This window comes from Pogoniulus pusillus, chromosome 14 (assembly GCF_015220805.1).
Source record: "Pogoniulus pusillus isolate bPogPus1 chromosome 14, bPogPus1.pri, whole genome shotgun sequence".
Lineage (NCBI taxonomy): Eukaryota > Metazoa > Chordata > Aves > Piciformes > Lybiidae > Pogoniulus > Pogoniulus pusillus.
The window spans coordinates 14490978-14510458 of NC_087277.1; the positions used below are offsets into that span (position 1 = coordinate 14490978).

Genomic DNA, 19481 nt, shown 5'->3' on the forward strand with positions numbered 1-19481 from the left:
CCATGGATCTTTTTACAACAGACAATTGGAAGAATCCTCATTTCTTCTTCCAGACCTATAGATAGGCTGTTAATCATTCATGCTGGAAAATATTCATAGACACCGCTGGGAAACAATCATACTGATCTTTCAGGAGGGCAAGTTGCCTAATTTTCCATATAAGCAATTTCAAATGACTTGAAAAAATGCTAAACTCTGTCATAAATTCAGGTTTCTCTCAGTTCTTTTGAGGATGTCATTGGCTTCTACAATAGAACACTGTCCTTATTGGCTACAACACTGTCAGATGTGGCTCACTAGAGATGTTTTCTGCTAGAAGTGGACAGTCACTGTTTGTCAGCCCTGCCTAATAAATACTGATGGTTGGGTTTCTTTTCTGATAGAAGGATTCTTAAAAGGAAAACAGTTAACATTACCTTTCTTTTGTATCATTTCAGGAGTATGATGATGGATATGGAACTGCTTATGATGAACAAAGCTATGATTCCTATGATAACAGCTATAGCACTCAAGCACAAAGGTAAGTCTCCAAGTCTGCTTTAATTGCATTTGAAATATTGTGAAGTATAAAGTTAGTTGTAAAGGTAATTTTACTTAAAGAATTCTTCAATTTCATCTTAAACAGCAAAATATTTTAAGGGGCTTGTTAGGAATAACTGCAGTGTTATTTGTCTCCAGTATCACAGAAGTATAACAATCAAGTTACTGAGTGGGTGAAAAGAACCAGAAAAGAGAACTTGAAATAGAGTTTTAGTAGTGTCAAATCATAAGTCAGAAAGTCTTCAAATATTCAGGAAATTCAGGCAAATTTAATTCAGGTTCGTTCTGCAGGGGATGGGGAGCAGGGAGCAAAGAAGAGTGGAAAAAAACCTTTTATCATAAAACGCATTAAATCATCTGGAACAGAATTGCATTTTGTTACTACTAAAACAGGGTTATGTGCCACTATTTTATTTGGCTGTGGAAAAGTACATCCTTTAGTTTTATTCCTTTGTGAAATTGTCTTGGTGACAAATTTAAATCTCTTACCACTTAGGTTCCTTCCCCCACATCATTCCCAACAGTATTTTTTAGGACTTATGATTTATCTTCTTAATTTTTTTTTTCCTTTCTTCAAAGGAGTTGCTCTTTGGAAACTCCATGAATACCAAGGAATACTAATGTGTCCCAATTATGGGGAAAATGCTGTGAAGTACAAACTACTTATATTAGGTGGCAATTTGAACTTAATGGCAAATATCACGTGACATTATTTAGCAGCTTGGCTGATTGTTCCCATTATTAGTTGCTTCTAAATGTGCATGTCTAGAAAGGGAACTTCTGTGCACCTTTTACTGAGCTGTAATTGATTCTCACTGTTTTACTCTAGACCAAACATTCATAGTTTGATCAGTAGTATATTTTGAGAGAATTTCTTAAACTTTTTATGGCAATAAACTTCAAACAGTTAACACTGGAGCAGGCTGCCCAGAGAGGGGATGAAGACTCCATCTCTGGAGTCATTCAATACCTACCTGGATGCTGTTCTGTGCAACCTGCTCTAGACAAGTCTGCTCTGACTGGGTGGTTGGACCCCTTCCTGTCCTGTTGGATCCCTTCCAATGCCTATCATTCTGTGTTTCTGTGAAACAGCATTGAGAAAATAGTAAAATAAAGTGCTGTAGTTGTTCATTACTGCTTTGGCTACTTGGGATGATTAGGGCTTCGAACCTTGCCCACTGGGAAGACAACAGTAGGAAAGGGAGATATTGGACGATATGGTGAAGTTGATAAATAGATACTGCTTAAACTGGTTTTACTTTCTACTAAATAAGACCTTTTTTTTTTCACAATGTTGCCTTATCTGAAATAGTACAGAACTGTTCACAGCAAAGCTGAGAAAAAGGCTGTTTATACTAGAACATCTCCTTTGCTGTAGTGTTGACATATGCATCTTATCTTTGTTAGATAAATTATTATTTTCTTGTGCCAAACAAGTTAGTTTAGTGGAAAGTTGAAGTGCTATCATGATTGAGAACTAACAGAAAGAAAATGGGTGAGGAATGTCTCGAGAGAAGTCTTGAGGAGAAGTACTTGGTTGTCAGTTGATGGAAAAACTCAACATGAGCCAGCAATGTGCACTTGCAATCCAGAAGGCCACCAATATCTGGGACAGCATCAAGAGAATTGTGACCAGCAGGACAAGGGAGATGATTCCCCCACTCTACTCCACTCTCATGAGACCCCATCTAGAGTACTGCATCCAGTTCTGGTGCCACCAGCATAAGAAGGACTCAAACTGCTGAAGTAGGTCCAGAGAAGGGTCACAAAGATGATTGGAGGGCTGGAACACCTCACCTGTAGGGACAGGTTATGAGAGTTGGGGCTGTTCAGCCTGGAGAAGGCTCTATGAAGACCTTGTAGCAGCATTCTAGTACCCAAAAGAAGCCTACAAGAAAGCTGGGGAGTGACTTTTTACAAGGGCTTTTAGTTATAGGATGAAAGGGAATGCACTGAAGTTTGAGGAGGGTAGATTTAGGCTGGGTATTAGAAGGAAATTCTTTACAGTGAGGGTGGTGAGACTGTAACAAGTTTCCCAGAAGATCATGGAAACTCCTTCCCTGGAGATGTTCAGGGCCAGGTTTTATGAGGCCTTGAGTAATCTGGTCTAGTGGAGGATGTCCCTACCCTTGCAGAGGGGTTGGAACTAGATGATCTTTAAGGTCCTTCCAACCCAAATCGTTCTATGAGTTTATGAAGTCCCTTTGATACTTGGTTGCTAAAGAGTATTGTAAACAACCTGTTAGTTGATAATTCTGTTTTACTACTTCTAGTGTTGGTATACGAGTCATTTGCCTGACCCAAAACTAAAAATCACTTGATTTTTTCATTTGTTCTCCAGGTTAGGAAGGTTTTCATTAAGGATTATTTGTTAGCAAAAATCAGATCTCCCATGAAATGAGTTTTGCAGAGGACAAAAACATTGTGTATAATTTTCTTAGATATACTTTGTGCACGTTTAAGCCAGTCTTGAAGGAGGTACTTGATAAACTTACTGCTCTGCTTCATATTTTACCTGTAATTTTGCATTGCTGATAGATTTTGTTGAATCCATTATTTTCTGAATGATTACTTCATTCCTCCTCCCTCCCCCCTGCCTAATTTTATGAAGTATGGCATGGTAAAAGGAAACAAGAAATTATTCACTTTTATGTTTCTCATTTGACACTCATTTTCTGGCATGTTTCCTGGCTTGGCAAAAAGATTTTTAGAATTGTATTGGCAGGCAAAAAGTAATAACTATAAAGCCATCTGAGCTGCCTAGAACAGTATTCCTATCTTTAATCTGAATATCAAATAGTAGCCCATATTGCAAAATGTCATTGCACAACCACTGAGATACTTAGGTGCTTTACAACGATCTTATTATGAAAAATTAGGGGAAGGTATTGTTCCCATAGTTTAGCTGTATATCATTCTTCATATTTTTCTCTCATAAGACACAGAAGGAAAACAATGTTTGCACCTAGAGGGCATTCACATGTTTAAAATGCATCATTTAGTGCCTAGCATGTGTAAATAACTTTTCCTCTTTCCTTTGTTATTTGGGTGTAGTAGTATTAAAGTATTCCTATTTCTAACATGTCTTCTGAAATTAATTTCCCTAGAAAACCATGATATTAATGATTTTATGTGTTAAAGAGGAATTTTTGAGAAATAGATAGTACAGTAAAAAAGGTAAGTTTGCACATCACTGAAATTACTTGCAGTAATTTTTCAGTATATGAAACTCCTTCCTGCATGTCATCAAATCCAGTTTACAAGTGTACGTGTGCAATATAGTAGAGACAGCTTAAGTACTGTGAATCCTTTGTTAAAGGTGGAAGTTCTCCAGATTTGACCATTCAGTACAAGACAGCATGACTCTCCTATGCTGTTTTCAACTTTGATATTTCTAGTGTACTTCCTAGAAGTGGCCTAATCTGAGATGGACTGGGATATATATATATATATGAGTGTTCTGTGCAGATACAGCGTATTTGTATGCGTTAAGGTAGTTGAGACTTTTTATCCCTCTGCAAAAGAATTCCTTTCTGTAGCAGACTGCTTGCTGTTAAAAAGTTTTAAAGTTTGACATTTTATTAAAAATCATAAAAGACTTTGTCCTTGCTTGTGCTTGGCAGTCTGAAGCTTTAGTTACAATCTGACACAGCACTAAGAGGAAGAGAAGCATCACTTTTCTCCAAGTTCTCATCTTAATCTTAGTGCCATGGTCTAGTTGACTGGCTAGGGTTGGGGGATAGGTTGGACTGGATGATCTTGGAGGTCTCTTCCAACCTGGTTAATTCTATGAGTCTGTGATTAATGCTCTCTAATCCTATAAAAAAATTGTTTTCCTTTAAAACATTTTCCTGTGTGCAGTTGTTTGTTCGTGCAGCAAAGCCCCAAGTAGTGCTTCAGGGTATCTTTTAACAGAATTACACTTTTTTTTTTTTATAGTCAAAAAGACTTAAAATTAAAAACTGTCTTGGAGCTGTACTGAGCTTGACTAGATAATCGATTTTTAGAAGAGATGCAGCTAAATTGTATGTATAGTTTTTGCAGAAGATTGTTAGATTATACTTTTACCAGAATGAATTAGGATGGTTAACTGACAGAGGTGTTAAGTATGGTTATATAAAAATAAATAAATAAATCACAAAACAAGGTAAAATTAACAAAAAGAAGATAAAGAAAACAGTCAACAACTCTGATCACTTAATGTATAGGTGCCTGCTCTGCACTTAATGCCTAGCTAAGGAGAGGAGTGAGCTCGGCTGAATTACTATGTCATGCAGGGCAGATCTCATGTTAGGCAGTCAGTCATTCCTTTATGAAATTTCCTCTTGTTACCTTTGTAGTATTTTAAAATGTACAGTTGCATGCCAAAACCCTTTACAAAATTATGGTAGAATCTGCTGTACAGAAAGCCATATTTGTGACTCCCAGTGCTGGTATTTGCCTATGTCAGGTGCATGTATTTTTGTCAGTGCCCCTCACCAGTACAGATATATCCTCGCACAGCCTAGCTGGCTCTTAAAGGACTCCCCCAAATGTCTCTTCATCTGTAATTCTTTAATTTGATTAATTACAGAAAGTAGTGAGTGTTTCAGTAGCCTTATGCTAATGCTAGACCTGTTCCATTATGAAAACCCAGAATATTGCAGAGGAAGTAGGAACACTCAGGTTGGTGTTTATTTAGATGTGTAGATCGGTTAAAACATTTTCAGATGGAGAAATTCCTATATATTTTATATCTTTGAAATATGTTGCAAATTGAGCAGAAGTGGTTTTGTCCCTTAGTGGGCCCCATACATGATCTGCACAAGTGTTTATGAAGACAATAATAGGGCAAAGGGAAATGGATGCTAATAAATCAATTGGCACTGTCAGTTCACTGTTTAATGTTCTCTAGAATACATAAGATTTATCACTGAGGAATTGTAGAATAATGGTAGTGTATGGAAACAAAGTCCACCAGGGAGATGTACTACATCATTCGGATTTAGCGCTGCCATCTGCTTAATAGCATTGAGATGACTACAGAGGTACTTATGATCAACCATTCATAGCAGTGACAGATGCTGCAGAGAGTTAACATGCCAGAGAATGAGGTTTGTTACTAAAATTCAGATTATGTGACAAGGTTGCTGAGAAAGGGGGCTGGATTTGTTACTTCTCCATCAGCATTAAAGGTTTACTGTGTGCTTTTAAGTTTACTATCAAGAGCAAATGACTAACACCGTTACTGTAGTTCAGAAAAAGAGGAGAACCCCATCTGCCTGCTTCATAGCTCTCAGAAGTTTCAAATGACTTCTTCAGAATTGTCTGTTAGCATTTAAAACTGGATACCTCTTTTCCTAGCCTCAGCTATTAAAGGGATAGTTTGTGTAATTGTATGCCTGTGCCTGTTTAGGGTCGAGAATAAATAACTCTCATAGTAATTTTGTAATTTTTGTCTTTAGTTAGAACTTTGTTCTAAAACTCTTTTAGATCTTCAGTCAGAGTGATCTAACCCTTCACTGCTGTAGAATTTAAACACTGATATGAAAGGGGAAAGGTTATGACTTAGGTTAATTGCTTGTTTTATCTACAGTTTTCTGCAATGCTTTCTGTTTTCCACACTTGGCTATTAATGCTCTAGAATTCTCTCAGCAATAACTCCTGTGCCACTGGCTTAAACATAATGTTTCTCAGTTGCTCTCCGTACATGTCTAACAATAATTGCTACGATTTCAAGTCATGCCAAAATGTGATTCTGTGAAATATCTGTAAATTGCCTGCAAAACATAAAGCATCAGCAGGCTAATCTGGATTGAGGGAAATCACAAGTTCTCCTTAGTATAGCTATCTTTAGTCGCTTCCCCTAGTTCACTCTCGCTATTGATTACTGTGTTAGAAAGTGAGAAGTACATGCTACATCTTTATTTTAAATGATATATCTAAAAGCATAAAAGTGTAACTGTCCATGTGCTAATTTCTAAGCATGTGAAAAGCCCCTTGTTATGAAATGCCATGTGCCGAGGCTTCATTCTCTACTGCTCTTTTCAACAGTGTCTAATACAAGACATAATTCTCTTAAAGCAGGATACCTGTGTACAATAACCCTGTGGCTTGAAAGATTTGAGGAAGTTTGTAGTTTGTGGTAGTTAATTGAAATATAACTAGATGTCAGGTTGCAAAATGGACTTTAAAAAAAGATCCACTTTGAAATCAGGCAATGGCCATTGTTCAACAGATGCCTAAATAATCATAGAATCAACCAGGTTGGAAGAGACCTCCAACATCATCCAGTCCAACCTAGCACCCAGCCCTATCCAGTCAACTAGACCATGGCACTAAGTGCCTCAGCCAGGCTTTTCTTGAACAACTCCAGGGACGGTGACTCCACCACCTCCCTGGGCAGCCCATTCCAATGCCAATCACTCTCTCTGGCAAGAACTTCCTCCTAACATCCAGCCTAGACTGCTTCTGGCACAACTTGAGACTGTGTCCCCATGTTCTATGGCTGGTTGTCTGGGAGAAGAGACCAACCCCCACTTGGCTACAACCTCCCTTCAGGTAGTTGTCGACAGCAATGAGGTCACCCCTAAGCCTCCTCTTCTCCAGGCTAAACACCCCCAGCTCCCTCAGTCTCTCCTCATAGGGTTTGTGTTCCAGGCCTTTCACCAGCTTCGTCGCCCTTCTCTAGACACGTTCCAGCACATACAGTTTTGAATCCTTCCAACCTCTAAATCCCCAATTTTGTGCCATTCCATTGATACCTTAGTTTTCGGAAACACTGATGCCTATCAAGTAGTTCTCACCAAGATCCAGAGATGTTGTGGCTCTCATTTTCCATGCAGAACTCTTTTTGCAGGTGTTTTCTGAAATATTGTTTAGTAGCCATGCAAAAGATGATGACATTACTGTTTAGAAGAGGAGGATTTTCATAAAAGCTGAGTGTATGGATTTGAAATTAGCTTATGGAAGTGTTGCTATTGGTATTTGAGAGTTAATTGCCAACATTTTGTTTGTGATGCTCAGTGTTTTAAATTTACATTAAGTTTGTCAGCAATTGTGCATTTCCAGGTTGTATAAATATGCAACATATGCAAAACAGTGTCTGTTACTATGGCTTTTCAAGATGTAATTCTTTGGATTTTTATGCTAGTAGATGTTTGTATTCCATGCACTGACATATAAATCAAACCAATCCACAGCAGTTTGCATTCTGGAGGTATTGCAAATAGCTAGTATTTTGCAGTTGTTGCTTATGAACACCTGGCATGTATGAATTTATTGGAGGTTATAATTTTACACATATAAAGCCTCAAAAGCATTAACATAAACAAGCTAATGTAGCTCTTAACTGAAAATCCTTGCTGTGTGGTTTCCCATTGATTTGTATGTTTGTATTATTGGAAGATGTCTCAGGTCTGGTTCTTCAGATTTAGGTAGATGTTTTTGTTTTCCTTGTTGCCCTGTTGATGTGACAAGATAAAATATTCAGAAGTACCTCAGTAGAACAGATAGCTTTAATTGTGAATCTAGCACACATGCTTCCTTTTTTTTTCATTTTAATGGTTTAATTGGGACTGAAATCAGGTCTCAAGCATCAGTAGACAGGAATAACAGAATTATGACAATAGAAGAAACTTATCTTTAAAGGAAAAATCGATCTTAGCATAAGCATATTTAACACTGCACTCAAAACTGGTAAAGGCTTGTGACATTAGTAGATTGCTTCACTGTATTCAGAAAAAAATGTAGTAAGTATACGTAGTAAAGTCTTTTAAAATACAAATAAAATATCATTTTCTACATGTTTTTGATAATAAACTTAGACATGACTACTCCTCAATGTTTAGAAAACAAGTAAAGTTGCATTTAAAAATTGAGGTCTGTTGGAGAAAATTTACATAAAGGTGTTAGAGTGATACTAAAAGTAGTAACATGGAATTTTAAATTGCTGAGGAATTAAAAAGAAATCATAAAGTTAGGTTATTTGGCTTTGCATGATTTGTTTAATTTTACTTAGGTGGTTGTACATCTTTATCTTAGTGGTTGAATAACCGCAACGTAATTGGAGTTCATGACTGATTAAACAGGTGAAAACATGAGAAAAGAATAGCTTAAATAGGATCTTTTAAGAAGTTCTTAATGGGAAGAAAAACTTATTAGCAGTGTATAGTTTTGGAAATATTAAATGCTATATTGTAGTTATTAATGGTAGCTTGTGGAATTAGTCATCATTTAAAAATATCTTGAGCGCTTCAATTTAATTACAGTACATTTGCTTTGCTTTTTAAAAAGGCTACTTCAAGCTTGGATCAAGGAGGTAATGGAGGAAGGAGAGTAGCCAGTTGCAGTTGCTACACCTCAGCAGGATGCTTCAGCAATGCCGCTAGATACATGATCTTTGGAGGCAGAACATGGATAATGAGACTTACAGATTAAAGCTGTTACTCATTTAGAAACAACTTTTCAAATGTCTTACATAATGAACCTTCTACCAGTTTCATTAATAGATACTGAAAAAAATAAAGAGAAACTACTCTCTATTAGTAAAGAAAGGACAGTATCATAAGTTCACATCTGTAGTGGGTAGTTTAGACAGTATGTAGAGGCGATTTATTTTCCCATGGGGAGCAGAGAGGGAACTTCACTGAAAATCACACTTGGAAGCCAATGTCTGTTGAACGAGAGAGGCATGAGAAATCAGGTCTCATTAGTTCAGAATGGTTTTTTATCACAGAACATTTTTTTTTTCATATGATTTTACACTATTTTGCTGGTTGGCAGTCAACATAGTATGTCTAGTTACTAGAAGTAATTGAAAACTGCATCTTTTTTTCTCTTGAACTATCCTGTAGCACTTGGTTTGCTTTCAAGGGAAGAAATATGTTGCATCTTTCCATTGGGAAGGAAATACCTATTTAATTGGGCAACTTTAGAAAAGGGAGGTAGTTGCAGGAAAACTTTAAATTGGTCTTTTTTGTTTCTCCTGCTTGTGTTCTGTTTTAGAAGAAAACACTGGGAGCTGTAAATTGCATTTTTAAGAACAATTTTGGCATTATTCAGTTGACAGGCAATGAAAAAGGCTGTTTTACTGACCATCAGAATCAGAGGGTTTTGATGCTGTAATTGTCAGGTGCAATGTGCTTGTAGCATATATGTTGATATACTTGGTGGAGCCCACATGAGCCCAGCAAATAAGTTACAGTGAATCAGATTATCATCAACAGAGGAAGAGGTCTGCCTTATTGTACTTGAAAAAGCTGGGTTCAAAGCCTGGCTTGTAAGGGGCATTAGAGAGCACTGGAAAGATCCAAGACATGGTAATACATTGCTCGTAAGATCTGTCAGACGCTTATGATAATCAGCCCTGAAAGCAGTTATATAATCTCTAACCAAGTGCATTTGTTGATGGCACTCATTATTTTTTAATTATAATTACATAAAACTGAGATGCAATTACATATTTTTCCTCAAATGCTCTTCAGTGTGAACCAGTGACTAAAGATATAAAATTTATAGGAAACTGATGAAAGTTGCACTGGTCCTTCTGTAAATTACAATGACAAGAAGGTATGATGTGTATCCTACTGAGTAGTATTTCTAATGACAGAATGGTGACATACCGTCTGTGCAGCTTTTGTGGATGATGTATTAGAAGCAATGTTGGTTTGTACTGCAGCCTGTGACACAGAATACTGTCTCGGATTTCTAACAACATCTTATGCAAGACTCATGAGAGATAACCAAGATTTACGTGAAATAATGCCCCCAGGCCTTTCCAGTGCTGCAATGGATAGTCTGGAGGTTTTGAATATTATCTGTTGCTTCCACTGTCCCGAGCAGCTTTGTCTGTTTGGAGGAAAAGGAAAGACAACACATCCTTTGTCAATGCTAATACTCATGTCAGTACATGTGATCTCCTTTTAGTAGTTGGATCATATTTGGTACACACCTGGGAATTTTAAGACTTGAAGCATAGTTTCCTCTAGTAGCAATCCGGTTCAGTTCGCATGAACTGCTTTGCAAAGCAGATAAATGTGATGTACGATGGCTGGGGCCAAACCAAAATGCTGATGATTTCACACAACCTGAATTTTTAGTTTATCTGCTGATGCTTTCTTGTTTGCTGTAATGAATTTTTGATATTTTATTTAGTATTTCACATGATTAGGAAGGGAGCGGTGCTGGATTCTGTTTGTAGCCTTAAAGTAAAGCTACAGCTCCCTAGAGCTGCTTTTGGTGAGCAGCCTTATGTGTACAGTGTGCCTCAGCCACTTCTGCTACTTGCCATTTACCTTTCCTGTTTTGAGAGGTGAAAAGAGAGTGGAGGGGGCGGAGGGGAAGGAAGAACAAATTCACAGACGACAATAACTGAATGTTTCAGATGGTAATACTCTCAGCTGTAGGGATCTGTATAGAGGTCTGCTAGAAATGTACAGACAGACAGTTCTGTGCCTGCTAGGTGCAGCACCGGAATGCAGATGCCCGAGGGCACGTCACTGTTCAGAAGAGAAATTTACTGCAATTTGTGCCATAAAAAGTAATTTCTAAATAGTGATAGCTAAGGGAATCCTTGAGGGGGCACTCTGGTCATCTTTTAGGATTATAAGTGGTAAATTTGCTATTTGTATTACCCATATGAGAGTACAATGGGATGCAATTTAAAGAAAATGGCATTATTTTTCTGTATTCTGTAAAGCTTTGACAAAGGTATCAGTTGCTTTCTCAGATTGTTATCTTTCACAGACAAGCTCTGAACTGCAGGGATGAGAGTTTGTACTAAAGAAACTTCTGCTAAGAGGTGGCAGACCTGGACATTAAATAAAAATCTGTGAGATGCAAGGAAAGGTGTGAATTGCTTCTTGATATCCTGGTTTTATGCTATCCTGCTGTAAGCTGGCTTAGAGAATGTGGTGTTCTAGTGAGCTGCAGAATCATAAAAGACAGAGAGTCAACACAATTATGGAGTTATGAGAAGCTTCACTGCAGTGATTGTTGTCTTGACAATAGCATGTGGGACACTCTTCTTCCTGTTTACTGCTGGCAGATGCCTTTTGATATTGGAAGCAGCTGAGCATGAAGATCTGATAGGAATGGTAGAAAGAGACTTGTCCTTGTGGAAGAGTTCAGTTCAGATGCGATCGTATCAGTCAGGATCTGTCATATTGAACCTTGTACTAGAGAGGTCATTTGTTTCTGCTTTGCTGCTGTTCTGTGCAGCTTCTGTGTAGAAGGACAAAGGTGGTGCTAGTGGAGCTACTCTTAGCGCAATAGGAAACTTTGGTGTTTGGAAGCTTTTTCATTTCATTTACTGAAATTGCTGTGGCTTCTGTCTGAAGAAATAATTCTCAGAGTTACTTCTGATACCAGTGTGCAAAAGAAAAAGACTTTTTTTTCCTGTTTTTCCCTAGCAAGGATTACAAGAAGCTGAATTTTTGACAAAGGCTGTTTTTCATCACTGAAAACAAAGATTCAGTTTACTCAGTGCTTAAACCTGTTAGCCAGTCTTGTCAGAGCTTAAGTCTGGGACTTTCAAGGAAGCTGGAAACTCTCGACCAGACCTCTTACCTCCTCTCGCCTTAGATATCGGCCTCCTTGCCATGCTAGTTTGGTTTCAAAGGCAGAAATGACATATATCTAAAAGATAAACCTTATGAGGTGAGGCTGAGGGAGCTGGGGTTGTTTAGTCTGGAGAAGAGTAGGCTCAGAGGTGACCTCATTGCTGTCTACAACTACCTGAAGGGAGGTTGTAGCCAGGTGGGGGTTGGTCTCTTCTCCCAGACAACCAGCAACAGAACAAGGAGACACAGTCTCAAGTCGTGCCAGGGAAAGTATAGGCTGGATGTTAGGAGGAAGTTCTTGCCAGAGAGAGTGATTGGCATTGGAATGGGCTGCCCAGGGAGGTGGTGGAGTCACCATCCCTGGCGGTGTTCAAGAAAAGCCTGGCTGAGGCACTTCGTGCCATGGTCTAGTTGACTGGCTAGGGCTGGATGATCTTGGAGGTCTCTTCCAACCTGGTTGATTCTGTGATTCTATTTGATGAAACATAAAGAGCCATAACAATTGCATCTGTTAGTCACAAGGTGTTTTGAATATGCATTTTTTTAAACCAAATATTTGTACAGTGGTTGGCATGTCTGTTCTACAGTTGTCCCCAAAATAGCCAAATGATCTACTGTGCTATATCTTTGTGAGTGTTAGGTTGAAGCTCTACCGTCCTGTTGATAGCTGTCTGACATCTATAGTCAAAATAGTGGTTAACAAAGTAAAAGCTCTTTAAACATTTGTCAGAATGGTTACAGCTCTTTGGGGTTTTTGTGTTTGTTTTTTTTTTTTTGTTTGGGTGGTTTGGGGTTTGTTTGTTTGCTTGAATAATGATTTGTTCTTCTGTTATGGTTCATCAAGATTGTTTTCAGAAACAATCAGATTAGCAGAAAAGCCTGAGAAATTCAGGTCATATTCCACGAGATGATTTTGAAGGCTTATGTTGAGTAACTATAAATTAAAGTATTTTAAGACCATCTCACAGCACTGTTGTTCTAAAAAATGGTAGGAAGCTTCTCAGTCCTCTGCTGCACTAGATAAAAAAGCTCCTCTAAGGCTTTACTTTGTCAGTGATGCAGTGCTAAAATCTAAGGTTGCTCAGTTCCTAGGCACTTCCCTCTGGCTTTATTTAAACTAATTAAGCCTCACTTTGCACTTTCTTTAAGCATTGCAGAATTAATGACCAACCCTCAGCAGTCTGAGGTGACTTACTTAAATTTATTGTTTGGTAATCCTTCTATAACATTAGATGTGTCCAAGTTTTTATGTTGATATGGAAAATCAAAGAATAGTTTAGGTTGGAAGGCACCTCAAAGATCATCCACTTCCAAACCCCTGCCTTAGGCAGGGACACCTCCCACTAGAACAGGTCGCTCAAGGCCTCATCCAACCTGGCCTTGAACACCTCCAGGGAGGGAGCAGCCACAGCCTCTCTGGGCAACCTGTTCCAGTGTCTCACCACCCTCACTGTAAAGAACTTCTTCCTAACATCCTATTTAAATCTCCCTTCTGCCAGTTTAAGCCCATTCCTCCTCATCCTATCATTACAAGACCTTGTAAATGGTCCCTCCACAGCCTTCCTGTAGGCCTCCTTCAGATACTGGAAGGCTTCTATAGGGTCTTCTCGAAGCCTTCTCTTCTCCAGACTGAAAAGCCCCAATTCTAGTAGCCTGTCCTCATAGTAGAGCTGCTGTAGCCCTCTGATCAGCTTCATGTCCCTCCTCTGGACTCACTCAAACAGTTGGATGTCCTTCTTGTGTTGAGGGCTCCAGAACTGCACACAGTACTCCAGGTGGAGTCTGACAAGAACAGTGTGAAAGGGGAGAATCAACTTTATTTCCCTGCCAGCAACAATTCTCTTGCTGCAGCTCAGCACACAGTTGCTGTCTGGGCTGCATGTGCACACTGCTGGCTCATGTTGAGCCATCAACCCAGACCCCCAGGTATTTTTCCAATCTCAAGTAATCTGTGCTTGAGAGTGCACTAACCCAGGTGCAGGACCTTAACACTTGGCCTTGTTGAATGTCATGAGATTGGCCTGGGCCCACCTCTCCAGCCTGTCCATGTCCCTCTGGATGCCATCCCTGCATCCCCTGTAGCAAGTCAACTGTGCCACACAGCTTGGTGTCATCTGCAAACTTGCTGAGGGTGCACTCAATTCCTCTGTCCATATCCCTGACAAAGTTGTTGAACAGCACTAGTGCCGGTACTGACCCCTGAGGGACACCACTTGTCACTGGTCTCTCGGTGGACATTTTGATGTTGATCACTACACTCTGCATGACACCATCCAGCCAATCCCTTACCCAGCAGTGCTCCACCCTCCAAGTCTGTGTTTTTCCAGTTTGATGACCAGGATGTCATGTGGGACAGAGTCAAATGCCTTACTCAGGTCCAGGTAGATGGTGTCAGTTGCCTTTCCCCTGTCCACTATTGCTGTGACTTCATCATAAAAAGCCACCAAATTTGTCAGGCATGATTTGCCCTTAGTGAAGCCACTGCTGGTTACCACCAATCACCTTTGTTTTGTTTTCCATTTGCCTTAGCAGAGCCTTCAGAAGGATCTGCTCCATGATCCTTCCAGGCACAAAAGTGAGACTGAGTGGTCTGTAGTTCCCAGAGTCATCCTTTTTTCCTTCTTGAAGATGTGTGTTATGTTTGCCCTTTTCCAGTCAGCAGGAACTTCACCAGACTGCCATGACAATCAAAGCATTGTTTCACTTGACATCTCGATCTTCTCTTTTGTTAGCTTCAAAACATTGTGCTGGAATAGGATGAGGAAAAAATACGGGGAGATACAAGCAAGAACTAACTGTACAAAACATCTGAATATCTGATACTCCTGGGTTGCTTGCACTTGTACTTCTTGCTTGATGGTTATGAAGATGCTTAAACTCAGCTGACTGTATATGTAATGCAATTATCCATCTACAAAACAGACATCTGGAGAAGTGAGGAAAAAATTAGAAAACTGAACACATTCACCGTAAGATTTCACATCTGAGAACAGAGGAACTCAAAAGCAGACTCCAGGTTTAATCTTGCTGAGTTAAAAAGGATCCGTAGCATCTGTGTTGTTTTGTTCTGAAAGGAGAGGCGCAGGAGGTAAAGAAAAGGAGACTGTGCTCCATCCTGAGATGAAATGAAAGAGAAAGAAAAGATCTTCCCTTGCAGAATAAATCCATTAAGGGGAAATACAGAGTTTAAATAGTCTTAAGTCAGAATACTAAGATGCCAGAGAACCTATATAGCAAAGTATAAATGTCAAGGATGCTTTTAAAACAAAAATTGACATTATACCTTCTGTCCAAAGGAAAAATTATTTCATATAACTACTTAATTGCTTACAACAGAATTGACCTCTACTATCTCAATTAATGAGCTGAAATGTACAATTTTAAAAGCTCAGGTGCTGCAGGTTCCTTTTTCTAGGCTTGCTTTTAAAGCAGGGGATTGCTTTGAGGAAAAAATACCATTCTATAAGCTGTAACTTCATATCCAATACTGTGTTTTTCTGTGGTTCCTCTAAAACCCCTTCCTCTGTAGTCTTCATTTTATGGGCTCTTCAGGCTGTTACAGATGAGATAAAAAGCCAATTTTGACTTTTTTTGGGCTTTTTTGTACCCAGAATTCCTTACAGCTGTTTGTGTGCACAATTTTCTTCTGGTCATACTCTCTCTCAGATAAGACAACTTAAGTTTTACAGTTGTTTAACGTAAAGCCGAGTTGAGAGTGTTGACATTGCTCATAGAGCACAAATGAAAGCAGTCACTATGAAGTACTGAATTGCACTAGGCAACTTGACTTCCCATTATAACTTGTACTTCTGGAACAGATAAATTTGAAAGGGTTTGTCTTTTAATAAAGATAGGTCATGATGTATTTTCAGTATAAGTAAAAAATATTCCCTTTATGATGTTTATTCATTTTTCAGTTTACATGCTGGAGTGTGAGTCATTTTTTGTTCAATAGATATTTTAGGTCTATGAAATGAAACACTGCAAAAGTCATTCTGACAGGATTGACAGATATGGGGATAGGGTTCAGCTGCTACAGGCTTCTAAACTTGATGACAGCCTTAAAATAATCAAGTACTGGATGGAAGGATAGTGCACATCAGTTTTAAGTTGGCTGTCAGAATAAAGACTCTTTTATCAGTGGCTACTGCTGAGCAAAATTGTTATATCTTGTGCTTCACACTTGCCCTTGTTATTCTGAGATCCTCATCACATGGGCTGACAAACTATTGATTACATTCAGTTTGCATACAGGTGCTTTTTGGTGGGTTTTCTTAGCGTGTTCTGTTACAGTTTTTATTTGGGAAGCCTTATGCTAGCTGTGATGGTTTGGGCGTTTTTTGAATGAAGCTTATATTTACAGTTTAGCAGAATATACAAGCAGATATTTACAGTATATGCAGTTATATACAGAAATATACAAGGTAGAAGGTAATACAGAAACACAACTCCCCTCCCAGAAACCTGAGTCCCCAGGAGGGGCTCCCAACCACCCTTCCATCTTCTCCCACCCCTCTCAACCTTAACTCAGTCCCAAGGAAGAATGGAAGTTCAGCCAGGGGGTTAGGAAGCAAAGTGGATTAATCAGAGAAACAGCAGAGAGGCTAGAGAGAGAAAAAAATGCAGCTCTGAGCTCCCCAGCAGAAGAAGCAGTAGTGCCTTATCTGTGTTTGGATTCTCGTTCTTCTACATCTCAGCAAGCCTATGAGTGAAGTAGACATCATTCTGTTTCCCTTTCACAGCCTGGAATCTAGTTCTTCTCACCAAAACATTCTAGGTAGCTTCAAACTAGAACACTGGCAATAACAACTACTCGTTTACAGTTTTGAGGTGTTTGTACACACCAGAACTGCATTATTAGTTGCTTAGATTATTTTGTGGGATTTAAAACATTTTAGGTAGAAGAAAACCAAAACCTGACAAAGTAAAAGACAGACAACCCAAACACAAGAAGTTGTCTTTGTCTTGTGTCAGTTTAAAAGCGATTCTGATGTTATTTATGTGAATGGTTTACCTGTTAATTTATATTAAGGCCATAAAATGCTTTTTCTCTTTAAAAAAAAAAAGTTAGCAATCAATCTAATGTTAGAAACATTTCAGTCAATATTAGTAATTGCTTGCTAATGATGATATATTCGTGATTTTCTTATTCAGAAGGCAGTGGCTTAGTAGCTTCAGTTTGTAGAGTATTTAACAAATAACAGCAAATAACAAGGTGCTTACTTCTGATGTCTGTAAATGTGTCTAATAGACTTATTCTGTCAACTGTGTAAAAGACTGTAGAGATCTACATACACAAAATGTGAAACTATAGTTTTTCATAGGGCTTATTCTTCAGTCTTTGGTGAGACATGGTTATGATATACATGCATACTTCTGAATCCTAATGGATGCAGATTTCTGCTTTTAACTTAGTTCTTATTGTCATTTCTTGTCTGCCTCTTAAAAGGATAGCATTTACATAAATGCACATTTGTTTTGCACATACTGCAACTTGTGCACGTAATAGCAACTGTAGAAGTCTGATCAGCAAGGTCCTTGTCCTTAATTGCATTTTTATCAGTGAAGTCAGAGATGCAAAGTCAAAATAACTAGGCAAAAGTAGCTAATGAAGTTTATGATAAATGAATTGGTTTAGTAACTGCACCATCTACTCTTCTTTCATTTGGCCTCTCAGATATTCAGATTTCCCAACGATAAGTATAGTTTTGCATACAAAATTCCTACATCTATATTCATACTATGGACTCAGTGATGTAAAGAAAATCCCTAAATGGGAAATAAACATAGGTACTTTTCTAATTATTGAACAGGTCTTAAGCTCCCATTATCACATGCTTACCTTAGGACACATCTATATCCTTCAGTCTTTCTACTTTTGAAAGGTAGAATATGTAAAGATAATAATTGCTTTTCAAAACATAACTGCTTTATTTCTTGTTCTTCCTACTTCCTTCCTCCTGTGCAGTGGAGCAGATTATTATGATTACGGCCATGGACTAAGTGAAGAAACGTATGACTCTTATGGTAAGTAGATCTATGAGCTGAATGGCTGCCATCATAGTAGACTCTTGAAAAAATATAATCAAAGAAGGATTTCAATAGGCAAGCTTCAGTTCTGCAGTGAGTAACAGCTGTTCAGGGATGTCTGCACTGTCACAGAGCTCATAATGTGGTTATTGAGAAAAGTACTGAAGGGGTTTTCTGTATTTCTGTTAGCTAACATAGTAATCTGAAACTAAAATCAAAGAAATAAAACCCAAAAATCTGAATTGTTCTGTAAGTACCCAATTCATGTCACATTCAATGAGATTTAAGGGGGGAAAAAGGGAGCGAAGAACAGTTTTTCAGGACCTGAAAGCAAATGCTTGCTAGTGGCACAACTGGCACTGAAACTTGGTACAAGGTGAAAATGTGCTCCAATTCTCAGCTGAACTGAGGGCTGACTGGGTGCAGTTTAGACTTGTACGATCTTTGTATTGGTTCATTTTCATGCATCAGTCTTGTGAAATCAAGCAGGGAGTCATTATGTAAAGGTTATGAAAGTACTTTAGGTGGCTAATCGACATGAGGGCAGTGGGTTACTCACATAGAGACAAAACAACAAGTAATGAGGTAAAAAAAAATATGGCGTTGGTAAAGATCACTTTTTTTACTTCAAGTGTAGTAGTGTTGGGTTTAATTTAAAAAAAAGTCTGTTATGGATTTGAAGCATAAATCATGATAAAAGGCACCTTTGGTTAAGGGATAGATGTTAAATCTCTGGCTAGAGGTTAGAGAAATATGACACCGATCACTCGAATCTCCAACAGCTGGGGATTGGTAGTAACTAGAGTAAAAGAGTTGTGATGCTGGGTAATGGATGCTTTAGAGCTCTGCTGCAATTTTTGCATGAAGCCTTTCCTGAACTCCATTTGAAAGTGCATCCTGCTGAAAACTAAAATTACCTCAAGTTGTTGTGATAAATGCACCTCATATAGCAGTTTGCTCAATGTTGTCTGCTTAAACTAATTATTTTGCTTAAGGGGAAAGTCAGCTCTTCGAGAGGAGGTCCCTTTAAATGCTTCTGTCCCCCAGCACTTTCAATTGTTGTTGATATATAGCCTAAATTTTTAGTTCAGCATTAAAATAATGCAGCATTTGCCATTATAAGCCTGACATTTCTAAGACTATTTCATGAATGCAAAATTTATGGGGAAAAAAATGTGTGAAACTGCTTAATGCAGATAGAGTTGACTGATGGGGGAAAATGTGAATTGAGTGTTTAAGGTTGAAAATACGGATTTCTCATTGCTTTTGCATTTAAAACTCATGTTCTATTTATCAAAGCACAGCCACTCAGAATATTAAGTGATGTATTTGCTCAAGTTGAGAGGAAGACTATAAATACCTTGAATGATT

At 38.4% G+C, this 19481-nt stretch overlaps 1 protein-coding gene across 4 annotated transcripts in view; it reads left to right on the plus strand.

Annotated features, from left to right (window-relative positions):
- Positions 1-19481, plus strand: part of KHDRBS3 (KH RNA binding domain containing, signal transduction associated 3) — a 90564-nt gene that overhangs the window by 64867 nt on the left and 6216 nt on the right. For all 4 annotated transcript variants that reach the window (XR_010304802.1, XM_064154337.1, XM_064154338.1 and 1 more), the window contains 2 exons: positions 438-520; positions 18049-18107. Coding sequence is in view for 3 of the 4 variants with exons in the window: in XM_064154337.1 (XP_064010407.1) it covers positions 438-520; positions 18049-18107 (142 nt within the window). In the remaining variant the exon portion in view is untranslated. The remainder of the gene's footprint in view (positions 1-437; positions 521-18048; positions 18108-19481) is intronic.